This window comes from Syngnathus acus, chromosome 1, assembly GCF_901709675.1.
Source record: "Syngnathus acus chromosome 1, fSynAcu1.2, whole genome shotgun sequence".
In the NCBI taxonomy this organism is placed as follows: Eukaryota; Metazoa; Chordata; class Actinopteri; order Syngnathiformes; family Syngnathidae; genus Syngnathus; species Syngnathus acus.
The window spans coordinates 17,590,825-17,605,076 of NC_051087.1; the positions used below are offsets into that span (position 1 = coordinate 17,590,825).

The 14,252-nt window shown below is 46.5% G+C and overlaps 1 protein-coding gene across 3 annotated transcripts in view; it reads right to left on the bottom strand.

Annotated features, from left to right (window-relative positions):
* tmem176 (transmembrane protein 176) overlaps positions 1–14,252 on the bottom strand; it is a 99,959-nt gene that overhangs the window by 12,363 nt on the left and 73,344 nt on the right. For 2 of the 3 annotated variants that reach the window (XM_037255100.1, XM_037255114.1), the window contains one exon: positions 8,913–9,029. The exons of the other annotated variant lie outside the window; for it this stretch is intronic. In XM_037255100.1, the coding sequence (XP_037110995.1) occupies positions 8,913–9,029 (117 nt within the window). The remainder of the gene's footprint in view (positions 1–8,912; positions 9,030–14,252) is intronic. 3 annotated transcript variants of the gene reach the window in all.

The window sequence follows — 14,252 nt, forward strand, 5'->3', positions numbered from 1 at the left end:
TAGACAAGGTCTACTCCAACATCAAGCTAGGCTACAGGGCAAAACAGCTACCTCACCTGGGCCAGTCTGACCACATGTCACTGCTATTAATCCCTGCATACACCACCATCAGGAAATCTGCTCCTGTCATCACTAAAACTGTTAAACTCTGGCCTGATGATGCCTCTCAGCAGTTGCAGGACTGCTTCGACAGGACTAACTGGGACATCTTCGAACACCGGGACCTGAACGTGTTCACAGACAGTGTTCTGTGTTATATCAAGCACTGCACAGACACTGTCACGGTGGACAAACACATACGGATATACCCAACCATTTGCCCTGGATGACCCGGGAGGTCCTTCGGCTGCTGGAGGAGAGGGACACTGCCCTGTCCCTCAGGTCTGAGGACGGGGCTCTCTACAGCGCAGCCAGAGCCAACCTGAGGAGAGGCATCAGAGAGGCCCAGCTTGACTACAACAGGAGGATTGAGGATCACCTGGACAGCAACAACAGCAAGCAGGTGTGGCAGGGAGTCCAGCATCTTACTAGCTACAGGACCACCATCGGAGCTGCTGACGCCTCACTGGCATAGGACCTTAACACCTTCTTTGCCCGGTTCGAGTCCGAGCCACCTAAAGCGGCAACATCATATCCCACGGTCCGCAGCAGCTTCATCTGCACAGTGGAGGAGCATGAGGTGAGGCGCAAGCTGCGGACCATCAACCCGAGGAAGGCTGCGGGTCCTGACGGCGTCACTGGGCGTGTCCTAAAGGACTGCGCAGATCAGCTGGCTGGGGTCTTCACCAAGATCTTCAACCAGTCCCTTACTGAGTCCACTGTCCCATCCTGTTTAAAATCCTCCACTATAGTCCCCCTGCCCAAGAAACGCCACATCACCAGCGTTAATGACTACCGTCCAGTTGCACTCACCCCGGTGGTGATGAAGTGCTTTGAAAAGCTGGTCCGGGGTCACATCACATCACTCCTGCTCAGAGGTTTTGACCCCCACCAATTTGCCTACAGGGCTAATAGATCCACAGAGGACACAGTAGCTACAGCCCTCCATGCTGCACTGTCCCACCTGGAGCAGCCGGGGAGCTATGTGCTGATGCTCTTCGTGGACTTCAGCTCTGCATTTAACACCATCCTCCCCCACAGACTGGTGGACATACTGGGGGACCTGGGACTTCCACACAACATCTGCATGTGGATTAAGAGCTTCTTGACAGGTTGCAGCCAGAGGGTGAGAGTGGGCCGTCATACATCCACACCTCTCAGCCTTGGCACTGGCTCCCCACAAGGCTGCGTACTGAGCCAACTGCTCTACACACTCTACACACACACATGCACCCCCGCCCACCGCAGCGACACCATTGTAAAGTTTGCGGATGACACCACCGTGGTGGGGCTCATCTTAAAGGGGGATGAGTCTGCCTATAGGGACGAAGTGGTGTAGCTATCAGAGTGGTGCGGAGAGAACAATCTGCTCCTAAACACGGCTAAAACCCAAGAACTGGTCGTTGACTTTAGGAGGAGAAAAAACGACATTCCACCACTTATCATCAACGGGGTCTGTGTGGAGAGGGTGTCCTCCTTCCGCTTCCTGGGAGTCCACATCGAGGAGGACTTCACCTAGAGCGTGAACACCTCTGAGCTGCTAAAAAAGGCCCAGCAGAGACTCTACTTCCTAAGGGTGCTCAGGAGGTAAAGCATCACACAAAGACTGCTGGTGCTCCATAGAGAGCATTCTAACATACTGTATATGTGTTTGGTACACCAGCTGCACTGCAGCTCAGAGGAAAAAGCTCCAAGGGGTCATCAACACAGCACAGAAGATCGTTGGCTGCCCACACTGGAAGACCTACACAGAACCTGCTGACTCAAAAAAACACAGAACATTCTAAAGGACACTTCCCACCCTGGCCACTCCCTTTACGAACTGTTGCCATCAGGCAGACGCTACAGATCAATTAAATCAAGGACTAGCAGATTCGCCAACAGCTTTTACCCTACAGCGGTAGTCACACTAAATGCTGCTAAAAAAAAAGATCATCTGCTTTAACAAGCTGAAACACAGCTGTGAGCAGAAAAACAGCTGTAATCTACATGTTTACATTTACATGTCTACATTTTAACTGTGCAATATGGGTGTGTGCAATTACATGTCACTTGTTTGTGTATGTTCTTTTGTGTGATTTTTAGTTTGTATAGACTTTTAGCTTGTATTTTTTTATTTTAGCAGATGCACTGATCGGTTGGCACTTTTAATTTCGTTGTACTTGTGACAATGACAATAAAGATCTATTCTATTCTATTCTACTCTATTCTAACCAAACTTGTCCTGCTCTCAACGCAGTAAAATGAAGTGGTTGCATCCTCTGCTTGATTGACCAGCTGCAGAGGAAGCAATCAAAGTTGTTCTGTTTCCCCCAACGTCGTAAAACACCCCCTGCTCTGATTTGACCAGAGGCCGGGGGTTCACCAAACCTGTCCACTCTCACCCCCACCCTGCTTTCTCTCAATAAATATGCTCTTGCAACGGACCAAGGCAGACTTTGTTCGAACATCGCTGTATGCACAGTGACGAACGTTTTCTCCACTTGCAAGTGCTAAAAGGACATACTGTCTCCCGGGTGGTTCTTGCAAATAAGTTCGAGTGAGCACCACTCTAACAACCGCCGTTCAGTTCTTTGAGTAGTCCCTTGTCTGCAAAGCATGTCTGACTGAGGGCTGCTATGTCCACGTTGTAGCGAGCTAGTTCTCTGGCGACCAGTGCAGTTCTTCTTTCAGGCCTGTTTGACTTGATGTTGTTCAGCAGGGTTTGCACGTTCGATATTACAAAGTTGAGCACATTCACTTTTGTCTCTGTTGTTGTTCCACCGCTTGGAGAGATCCCCACCAGTTGTGGTAAGCTGGCCAATGTGATATGAAGAAGACTATGTTCAGGGCCCCTTTTCTAGCCACTTCCTCCATCGAGGTGAGCAGAGTGAATCCTAAAAAAAGGGCTGCACAGACACCCAGCGGGCTGCCGAACTCCACTGCTGCTTCAGTCCAGTAGAGGGTGACCACATGCCCTGAGCCGCCCGCCTGTGTGTAGGTCTGTGACTGTCAGCTCCCAGTGTATCTGCACCTGCTGATTCGCTACTCGCCCATCGCCACAGGACTTATGAAGATTGCACAGGATGGTTTGAAGTCATGACTTGCGCTAGACTTGGATTACAGTGAGGGAGGGTTGCGCAGTACGTCAGCCTCACTCTCTCGTCCGAGGCCATCAAGATCCAGAGGCAAGACAAAGTCAAGATGACTGGACACAGGAACGGATGTGGTAGATGGCTGTGATGTCCTAAATGTCCTACGACGCCCCATGCGCTCCATGACTCGGCATGCTCGCAAGATAGTGAAGAATCTTATTGGTAGAAGCGGACTAACTTACGAACCTATAACAACAATGCATGGCTTAGCGCCTTCCTATTTCATCAACCTAGTTGTACCTTACGTTCTGTCCTGAAACGTTCGTTCGCAAAACGCTGGTCTTTAAGTGACCCTAAGGGGCAAAAAGAAATTTGCAGGTTCAAGAGCATTCTCTATTCGGGCTCCAGAGCTTTGGAATGCCATACCGATAGATATCAGAGCTGCTACCTTAGTAGAAGCATTCAAGACATGATTAAAAATACATTTTTATGCTATGGCCTTTCATTAACCTGTGTTGGCCAATTCGGCTGCAGTTTGTGCTGTCTGTCCTGCCCCCCCACCCTTCCTGCCTGATCGAGGGGGTTAGGTGACACCCAAACGGGATGTCTAGGTTCCACATCAACCAATCGGGAGGAGGGATCTGAGGCGGAATACCCCCTCGCAGACACTGCCATGACAACTGAGGGCATCTTCCCGCAGCTCTTGATTTTGATTATGCACATCCACTGTACTCTTTCTTTGGATTATTTTATATTGTGTGTTTAATGTTGCCCACTCTGCATCCATTGCAGCCTGGTCATCCTGGAAGGGGGATCCTCCCATATGTGGTCCCTTCTCAAGGTTTCTCATTTTTCCCCAGTTGGGGTTTTGTGGGGTTTTCTTTGCCTCCTAGGAATTGTGATCAGGGGACGTTGAGAATAATAGTCACCTTAATTAATAATTGTCGCCATTTGAAGCCCTTTGAGACTTGTCTGTGATTAAGGGCTACATAAATAAACTTGACTTGATTGGTTTTTTATTTTCGTTTTTTTTCTTTTTTTTCAAAAAATGCAGAGTTAAGATGTGAGTGGACCTATTATAATAAATGTTCAGTTCAAGTTGGATCAATGTTATCAGTTTTATAGGTCGCTTGCACACAGCTCAGAGAAATGCATTCTGGGACTTTTTCATTCTGAGATTCCGATGGATTTAAAGATTTGGAGTGACACTCACTCAACAACTGAAAATTGTTGTTTATATTAGTTATTTGATATATAGCTTATATATTGTTATATGTGTTAGGGTTTGCAGAATATCTTCATCGTATGATTATGTTGGAATGTAACCTGTAATAATTTACCTAGCTTGTCCTGTCTTACCAAAAGTAGTAGACCAAAGTGCTAAGATCTTTTCACCTGATTGACTAGCTGCAGAGGAAGCAATCAAAGTTGCTTTTGTTTCCACAAAGTCGTAAAAGGCACCCTGCTATGCTTTGATCAGCAGGGGAGCGGCTTCACCCCATCCTGTGTTCCCACACCCCCACTTTCAACCCCACTGTGTTTCTTCTCAATAAATATGTACCTGATGAGGCCTGAGTCAGACTTCATTCGACCATCGCTGTAAGCACAGCGACGAGTGAACTCTCCGCCTGCAGGTGTCTGAAACGACTAACTTGTCTCCAGTGTGGTTCTTGCAAAATAAGTTAGAGTGAGCACTACCCTAACATTTTGGTGCCGAAACCCGGGACCCTCATACCCGCCATCTGGCTGACGGAGGACGACGCGCTGTACACCGTCGACGGGCCAGCGTCCATTAGGAGGACCTGGTAAAGAAAGACCTGGGAAGGAAATTCTTCGCCGGGCCAGCGTCTTAGGTCTGCCTTCGTCTGACAGAGGTGGATTGACGGGATCCGGCAGTGCAACGAACCAGGGGACAAGTAAGTCAAAGAAAAAAGCGCTGATACGGCTTTGGTTTGCCCGAGCTATGAGATACGGCTTTGGTTTGTCCGAGCTATGAGATACGGCTTTGGTTTGTCCGAGCTATGGGATACGGCTTTGGTTTGTCCTAGCTATGAGATACGGCTTTGGTTTGTCCGGGCTATGAGATACGGCTTTGGTTTTTCCAAGCTATGAAACAGCTGAGATTCTAGTCCCAGTGGAAGGAACGGGCTAAGAAAAGACAGAGTCTCTTTTTCCTAATTGAAGAAGGGCGTAGATTCTTTTTTTTGTCCGTTCTTCCAAGCTGTTTGGGAGGGTTTTACACCCATCCTGGATAGGCCTAAAGATAAAAAGCGCTGGAGTTTGTGTGGTTGTGAGTGCGACTGGTAGGATAAATTGACTGCAAAGAGAATTTGGTGGAAGGTCAATTTAAACCTGCATTGAGGATCCTCAAAGAAAATAAAAATAAAAAAATTGTATAAACCTAAAATACCCAATTAAGATGGGAAACAAAACCGGTAAATCCCTAGCTCTTGAAGGAGATGAGAAGTACATGGCGTGTACATTTCTTAATTGTATGCAATACATGCCAAAGTGGAAGAAAAAGTATGGAGTAGAAGGGAAGTTGAAAGTTGAAGTGTGGAAGATAGTGGTTGATGTTTTGGAGGAGAGTGTGAATAGGAAGTCAAAGGGACTGAAAAAGAAAAGTAAAGAGAAATAATTGATTTGTGCTAGAATGTGGTTGAAGGCTTCACAAGAGAGATCTTGTGCAAAGAGTGCGAACTATATTTCGAAGACGAGCGAATTATGGTCATTTGGCAGGAATAAAACAGAAGCCTGGGGAAGATACTGATGATTTTCGCTTAAGATTTGAAAAAAAATTCAGGGTGCATAGTGGCACCCCATTCAATGATGCAGCTGAGAGTGCTTATCAGCAACGTCTTAAAAACGCGCTCAACACTGTTCCCCCCCCCCGACTTCGGCAACTGGGTGAGGAAACATTTGGTGGAAGTAGATATTGCAAGTGTGACAACAACTATGCAATGGGCCAGACATGCTGAAAAAGTGATCAAAAGAGGCAAAAGTTCTGATGTATTTCATCTAGGCGATGATGATGATGTTGACCTAGATGAAGATACAACAGTCTTCTTTCATGGGTCCCAGCAGGCCAGAGGAAGAGGTAGAGGCCAACAAGGTCGCAGGCCTCCATATAATTCAAAATCCCCATCAGATTCAGAGACCTGTTGGAACTGTGGGAAACGGGGACACTTCGCATGAGAGTGTCGTCAGGCAAAACGACACCAATCAAAGGGTGGAGGAAGGGGCAGAGGAAAAGCCAAATTGTCAGCATGACTAGATTCCTCCCCTGTGATCTCTTGTGCTCACTACCCCCACCGCAGTGAAGATCGCTGAACGGCCCAGCTGGATTCACCTCAGCCACTGCAAGTTGCAGAGTGCTGGACCCCTAATTCGGAGTGGTGGGGAAGGCTAACTTCAAAGGGGTCCTATCGTTTAGGGTGGGACGTCTCAATGTTTGTGAAGAAAACAACGATCCCCACTCCGCTAGGCGAGGGGATGTCCCGGTGTCTCTGCCATCCTAGTAGCAACGGGGCTCCATATGCCAGTTGGATCCTCTGCTGCGTTGTGGTTGGAGCGTGCTATGGTCTATGGACTCAACTGAACAGACCAAGTGACAATGTTGACCGTGGAAAACGATGGTCACACAATGAGAACTTTGAGGACTGGTCATGGGACCCCAGAAACCCATACGAAACCAACACTTGGTACCGCTACGTCAAATTCACTGTGAGATCACACACACAGGAGGGTTGCTTTGTGTGTTCCAAACTTCCTCCTTCCTCTACACAAGTTCACTTGGAGGCCAGAGCAATGAATGTCACTGAAGCAAAATGTATGGCATCCATGGGAGGAGTTGGATATCAACACCGTGCTGTCACAGTCAGTGATGCCGACCCGTCCCGCCCCGGACTTGCGGAAGGTACCTGTGATCAGCTTTTCTGGACAAATCTCAATGTGACTGTTATAGGACGAACATTGCCACAGGTGGCCTACACAGAGCGGCCACCTGGAGTGAACTATACGTGTTACATCCAAGGAAGTGAGACCCACAAATGCATTGACAGAGACTGCTCTCCAGGAGGGAACTGGATGGGAGCTTTGGACATCGCCACTGAGTGTCAGGATAAGAGAGCCATTTCAGGTGGTGAGGGCTCTCCGACCAACATGGCTGCACCATCAAACGGAACATACTTCATACAGAATGGCTGGTGGCTTTGTGGTCACAAGGTTTATCCGATGCTGCCCGCCAACTGGACAGGAGTGTGGGTGACAGACCACACCTACAGGACACAACATCGTCAGCTGACGACAGCACACAACTCTTCTGGACGTCGACGCAGGGCGATTACAACCTTTGTCCCCCATGACCCTGTCTGGGGTGCGAATGTTCCGGACGACTGCTGTTTAGCTCAGCATTATTTTTACTGAAACTTGATGATTTGACCATCGAAAATGCCTTGCAAGTGATGGGTACAATGATGTACTGTTTCTGTGTTTTTCTTTTTCTTTTTTTTATTGATAACATTCTGGTCGCCTAAGGCAAAGGGGCCGTGTAACTCTTTTCCTGCATTTAATCTGGCCGCAGGTTTTTCAGTTGCACACAAAATTTGGACTGGAGCATTGAGGGAAATACCTCGTCTTCACTGGAAGTTATTGCTGTCATTGTATTTTCTTTCTTATGTTTGATTGATCAGGATTGACATACTCATATGATAAAACAGGGGGGATATGTTAGGGTTTGCAGAATATCTTCATCGTATGATTATGTTGGAATGTAACCTGTAATAATTTACCTAGCTTGTCCTGTCTTACCAAAAGTAGTAGACCAAAGTGCTAAGATCTTTTCACCTGATTGACTAGCTGCAGAGGAAGCAATCAAAGTTGCTTTTGTTTCCACAAAGTCGTAAAAGGCCCCCTGCTATGCTTTGATCAGCAGGGGAGCGGCCTCACCCCATCCTGTGTTCCCACACCCCCACTTTCAACCCCACTGTGTTTCTTCTCAATAAATATGTACCTGATGAGGCCTGAGTCAGACTTCATTCGACCATCGCTGTAAGCACAGCGACGAGTGAACTCTCCGCCTGCAGGTGTCTGAAACGACTAACTTGTCTCCAGTGTGGTTCTTGCAAAATAAGTTAGAGTGAGCACTACCCTAACAATATGGGCCTGTGGAATAATTTGAACTGCAACTGACGACGAGTCTGATGTCAGCGGTGCGCCGCACACACGGCATTGTTTACAGAAAGGATGACGAATTCGATCTATGGATTTAATGATTTGGAGTGACACAGATGGTTTGATAAACGTGTTATTTATGTTATAGTTATTTGAATAACTGTTAATGTTACATCAGGCCTGTTCTCAGCTCCTCGTTTGTGTTTATGTCACGTTAGCATACCGTATCGTTAGCCTGTTGTTGCTGGTTCATGTCTGTTCTGTTGGATTTTGTCAAATAAATTTCCCCCAAAATGCGACTTAAACGTCGGTGCGACTTATATATGTTTTTTTCCTCTATATTGTGCATTTTATGGCTGATGCGACTTGTACTCTGGAGCGACTTTTAGTCCGAAATTTCAAATTCGTATCCAAAGAAGCCTTTGCAAGGGTGAGTAAACCGCCGGGCGTTAATGTTGTACAGCTACCAGTAATATTAGCATCTTTTGCAATATACAATACACAATGCAATGAGCATTTGTTTTTCTCCAACAAATAAAGTTGTAGTGAGCACGTTATCGTTCTTACACTGTACAATCCAAAAGTATACTTCAGTCTGTAGAGTTGGAAGCAGAGCGTGGCGGAGACGGTCGTCTGGGCCATGGTGAAGAGTAGTAGAAAGGATTTCAACCCTCTGGTCAGGAGCTGTTCAAAAAGAAATATTTTGATTCCCAACATCACGTCAATGTAAAAAATTTAATTCTGCCCAAGTGAACATAGAAATGAAAAGTTGTTTGTTGTTAGAAAGGTGTGTTTTACATATTTTATTTTGTTTGTTAGAAACAAATCATTTTGTTAAACTTGTACCACAAACGAAATAGGTGTGTTGATTTATGTTAATTTAGTTAATTAATGTTAGTTCATATTCACTCTGTTAGAATAGGCCTCTGGCACGTGATTAGCTAGGTAGCTTGAGCTATGCCGTTTTCTTGCTGTGACCTTTCTCTTGCTTTCACTGGCTTTCCCTTTACTATGACACTATTTCCACATACATAGGAGTTGATCTCAGTTAAGACTGCACATTATCACACAGGCTAGGCAGAGTCGCCCCCTTGCAGGAGGGCGGCCAAGAGTAGTGTAAGAATAGGGACCTTGGATATAGGGGTCAGATCTTCTTCCACAATCTTGCAGAGAAGGCTCCACAGCTGTCTATCAATCTTTCTGACAAATAAATAATTAAACTGAGAAGGCATCCTCCTGGTAATGACTATTAGCATAGCGAGCATTAAATATAAAAAAAACTTGGACAAAATCTAACAACTTCTTGGTGTACTTTGGTGGGTGATGCCTGAAAATATTTACCATACAGTGGAACATATTGAAAATGTCATTTATATACCTCCGCGTTATAGGTCATTTTGTTGCAAAAGACTATGGACTGAGAGGAACGGAGTGTATTTTGATGGCAGATGCTGAGGGGAGAGAGAGAGAGAGAGAGAGAGAGCGAGAGAGAGAGAGAGAGAGAGAGAGAGAGAGAGAGAGAGAGAGAGAGAGAGAGAGAAAGAGACAGAGAGACAGAGACAGAGACAGAGAGACAGAGAGAGAGACAGAGAGAGAGAGACAGAGAGAGAGACAGAGAGACATACTCTATTGATCCCAGCGGGGAAATTCAATTTTCCAGCAGCATTCAAATCGCAGAGTGGGTATATATAAGATACACAGATGACATGAGCGCAAATTTAATAGGGCTGCCACTCACGACGCCGACAAAAGAAACTAATACGTGCGACACAATACAAGTCATTAAAGGCAAAACGTTGTAAATAAAGAAACAACTGCAGGCCTGCTAGTGAGAGGCCCAAATAATATAGACTTGGACACAGAGACTTATAGGTCTGCCACACAGCCCCCTCCCCAAATACCCAGAAGAACACTTCAAAACACACATAAAAGCCTCCACAGGATCCACGAACCGGTGTAAAGGCAGTTCAGCGGGCAATTCGCAGACAACAGTGTGAGACAATGCACCGAAGTTGTGATTCATTGAAACCTCACAAAAATGGTAAACGTGTGTGCAGCGTACTGGGCACACAGTCGGGGCAGAGACAGATGGTGTGCATCATCACCAGGGGCAGGCACAGTGAAGGTCGGCCACATCCAAAGTCCAACAAGCACGAACCAGTGGACCTCTCACAGGGGTCGCCGCCTTCGATGCCAAGGCACGGGAGCCAAACACTGTCTGCACCAGCCGGATGAGCAGGACGGCTGTCACTAAGTCACGCTGGTCCTGACCAACACGTGCACCATCCCGGCTGGCAGGGCCAGGCACAGGAAAATCTGCCCATGCCGAGCCGATCCGGCCCCGACCGTTTCCACAAGTCACTGCCAGCCAATACCACATTACAGATAACAAGAAAGGTGGAAATAAAGAAATAAAGATACAGAGAGAACACTGTTGGGAGGTTGCCACTCACGACGACGCATCAGGAAAGAGGTGCCAAATTTGACATGCTTGTGCAATGACTTTCCACTCACACACACAATTAATTGCGTTAATTTTTACAATGTGTTAATTGCAACGTTCTTAATCAAATTAATGTGTTAAAGTGACAGTCCTAACCCCCAACTCCTGTTAGGTATTTGAAAAATATTTAATTCATTACAGGATTTGTAATTGATTAACCTAATTAATTCCATTTTAATCTCATATCTGACAAAGGTCCCCAAATGAAGAATATGAACTCTTGGAGAGGGATTGTAAACCGGTGGTCCACAGCCCTCTCATCATCATCATCGGCGGTCACTCGTAGTCGAGTATGACGGTCCTCCTTCCTGGTCTTTGTGGGTCTTCAGGTGGGTGAAGAGGCCGATCCTGGACCCGATAACTCTGGTGCAGTGTGGACAGGGGAATGTAATGGTGGTGGGTTTGGGTTGGGCCAGCTTGGTGGAGGCTCTCTCCTTTCTGCGTCTGTGTTTGTCTTGAGCAGCATGGTGGAGGTCAACGTTATATTGAGCGGCGCCGTCACGGACAAGGTTTCTCCACGTCGTCCTGTCTGTGGCCTTGCCTTCCCAAGTTTTAAGATTTATGTGACACTTCGTCAGGTTTGCTTTTATGTTGTCCTTGAACCTCTTCTTCTGACCTCCCGGGGCCCACTTTCCTTCAGCGAGCTGGGAATAAAGGACTTGTTTTGGGAGGCGAGAGTCAGGCATACGGATTACATGGCCAATCCATCTGAGTTGGTTTTGGGCAATGGTGGCAGTGATGGTAGGCGAGCCAGCCTCCTCCAGGACGCTGGTGTTGGTGCGTCGGTCCTTCCAGCTGATCCTGAGGATTTTCCGGAGGCATCGCTGATGGTAGGTCTCCAGTGCCCTTAAGTGCCTGCTGTAAGTGGTCCAGGCTTCTGACCCATACAGAAGGGTGGGGAGGACCACAGCTTTGTAGACCAGGATTTTGGTCTTTGCTTGGAGGTCAGGATTCTCGAAGACTCGCTTCCGTAGTCTTGAAAAAGCCCCACTGGCACAGCTGAGGCGATGGTCAATTTCATCATCAATGGTGGCTTTAGATGACAGGAGGCTGCCGAGATAGGGGAAGTGGTCAACCTTTACCAGTCGGATGTTATCAATAGAGATGTTTGGGGGGCGGACAGGCAAACTGCAGTTTGGTAGTGGTTGGTGGAGGATTTGGGTCTTTTTTATATTAATGGCTAGGGGTGTAAATCGCGGGTTTTGTCACGATACGATATCATATCGATACAAAGAACCACGATACGATATTTGCCGATATCTTAAAGCCTGCTGTGATTCATTCACGATACATCACGATATAGTGCTCCACGATCGATATTTATTTATTTTTTTTTTAAATAAAAAATATAGAACAATATCCTGATTTATAACAATTCATACGCAAAATCAACAAGGTACTGCAAACTCTTTATTTAGGAAATTACAAGAGTATTGTAGTATACAAAGTGCTTATTTTAACACTGAACTTTATCAAATTCCTATATTTTTTCTCATATAAGTAAAGAAAAATGAATATTCTTTCTTTTTTTGTAATACCATTAACTTTAAAGTGCATTACTGAACTATTTATTTACAATAATTTTAATTGTCCGTTGAGCCATCTTTTCTTTGGAATCCAAAGTGCTTCCAAACGAATGACTGAAGCCCAAAGGGGAGCGAATTTCCTCGTCTTCTTGGACACTAGCCATAGCACCAGCCCAGGAGCCGCGTAGTTGTCGGCTCCCCTTTCACGTGCCTGCTCTGCTCACAACACAACACGCCGCGTACTGCTCCCGGAAAGAGGAAGCAAGCAACAATGAACTGGATTTCAAAATAAAGTCGCGTCTAATGTCCGAGGTCAAACACGGCGATATAAATCGATGTTTACGTTTAGCATCGATGCCAATAAATCGTAGAGCATTATATCGATTAATCGATGTGTATCGATGAATCGTTACACCCCTATTAATGGCTAGACCAAGCTGTTTGTATGCCTTCGCGAAGGCAGACAGAATACTCTGTAGGTCTTCTTCCGACAGGGCTACAAGGGCATTGTCGTCTGCATACTGCATCTCCATGATGGATATGCTGGTGGTTTGACCTTTAGCCCTGAATCGGTTGATGTTGAGAAGTTGACCGTCAGTTCTGTACATGATTTTGACTCCGTGGGGCAGATGCTTGCTTGTGTGGCGGAGGATAGCAGCGATAAAGATGGAAAATAGTGTTGGAGCGATAACGCATCCCTGTTTGACACCTGTGTCAACCCTGAAGGGTTCCGTCTCGTCTCCACTGCCGCTGAGCACTGTGGCTGACATGTTATCATGCAGTAGTCTCAGTACTCTGATGTGTTTGTCTGGGCAGCCAATCTTGGATAGAACCAGCCAAAGGGCCTGACGGCTAACTGAATCGAAGGCCTTGGTGAGGTCTATGAAGGCCACGTATAGTGGTTGATTTTGTTCCCGGCATTTTTCTTGCAGTTGTCGAGCAATGAAAACCATATCTGTGGTGCATCTACTTGGGCGAAATTCACTCTGAGACTCAGGAAGGATGCTTTCTGACAGGGGGGTGAGTCTGTTGGCCAGAACCCGAGCGAGGGCTTTCCCTATGGTGGAGAGGAGAGAAATGCCACGGTAATTCCCGCAGTCTGCCTTGTCTCCTTCCGCAGCCCTCTAGTGGTCGGTGGCAGTATTGCAGGAGGTCCGTGAAATTGGAAATGGAAAATAATTGTAACATTTTTAAAAATAAAATTTATGTATTTAGACTTAATTTTCCAGCTAATCTTGTGAATCATTTATTCATTCCCAAAATAAAATGTACAGATGCAAGTAAATAGCCTGTATAGGTCGGTGCGAAATAAAAAAGTTAAAAAGTTAAAGTCCCAATGATCACCACACACATATGGGTGCGGTGAAATTTGTCCTCTGCATTTAACCCATCCCCGTGTGATTTTGATCCAACCCCTGGGGGAGAGGGGAGCAGTGAGCAGCAGCGGTGCCGCGCTAAGGAATCATTTTGGTGATCTAAACCCCCAATTCCAACCCTTGATGCTGAGTGCCAAGCAGGGAGGCAATGGGTCCCATTTTTATAGTCTTTGGTATGACCCGGCCGGGGTTTGAACCCACAACCTCCCAGTCTCAGGGTGGACACTCTACCACTAGGCCACTGAGGTGGTAGTAATGATAGTCCACCAAAGCTGTGGTCCCAGAGTTACTTCTTGGACAAAACCAGTTGAAAACCCCTGATCTAAGACATTACAAAATTATAGTTCATGACTAATCAGCTGTTAGCATGTCCACTTAACAGTTTTTGAGTTTTCATATTCTCCTCGTGCCTGCGTGGGTTTTCTCCGGGCCCTCCGGTTTCTTCCTGCATCCCAAAAACATGCATGGTTGGCAACCAGTTCGGGGTGTCCCCTGCCGACTG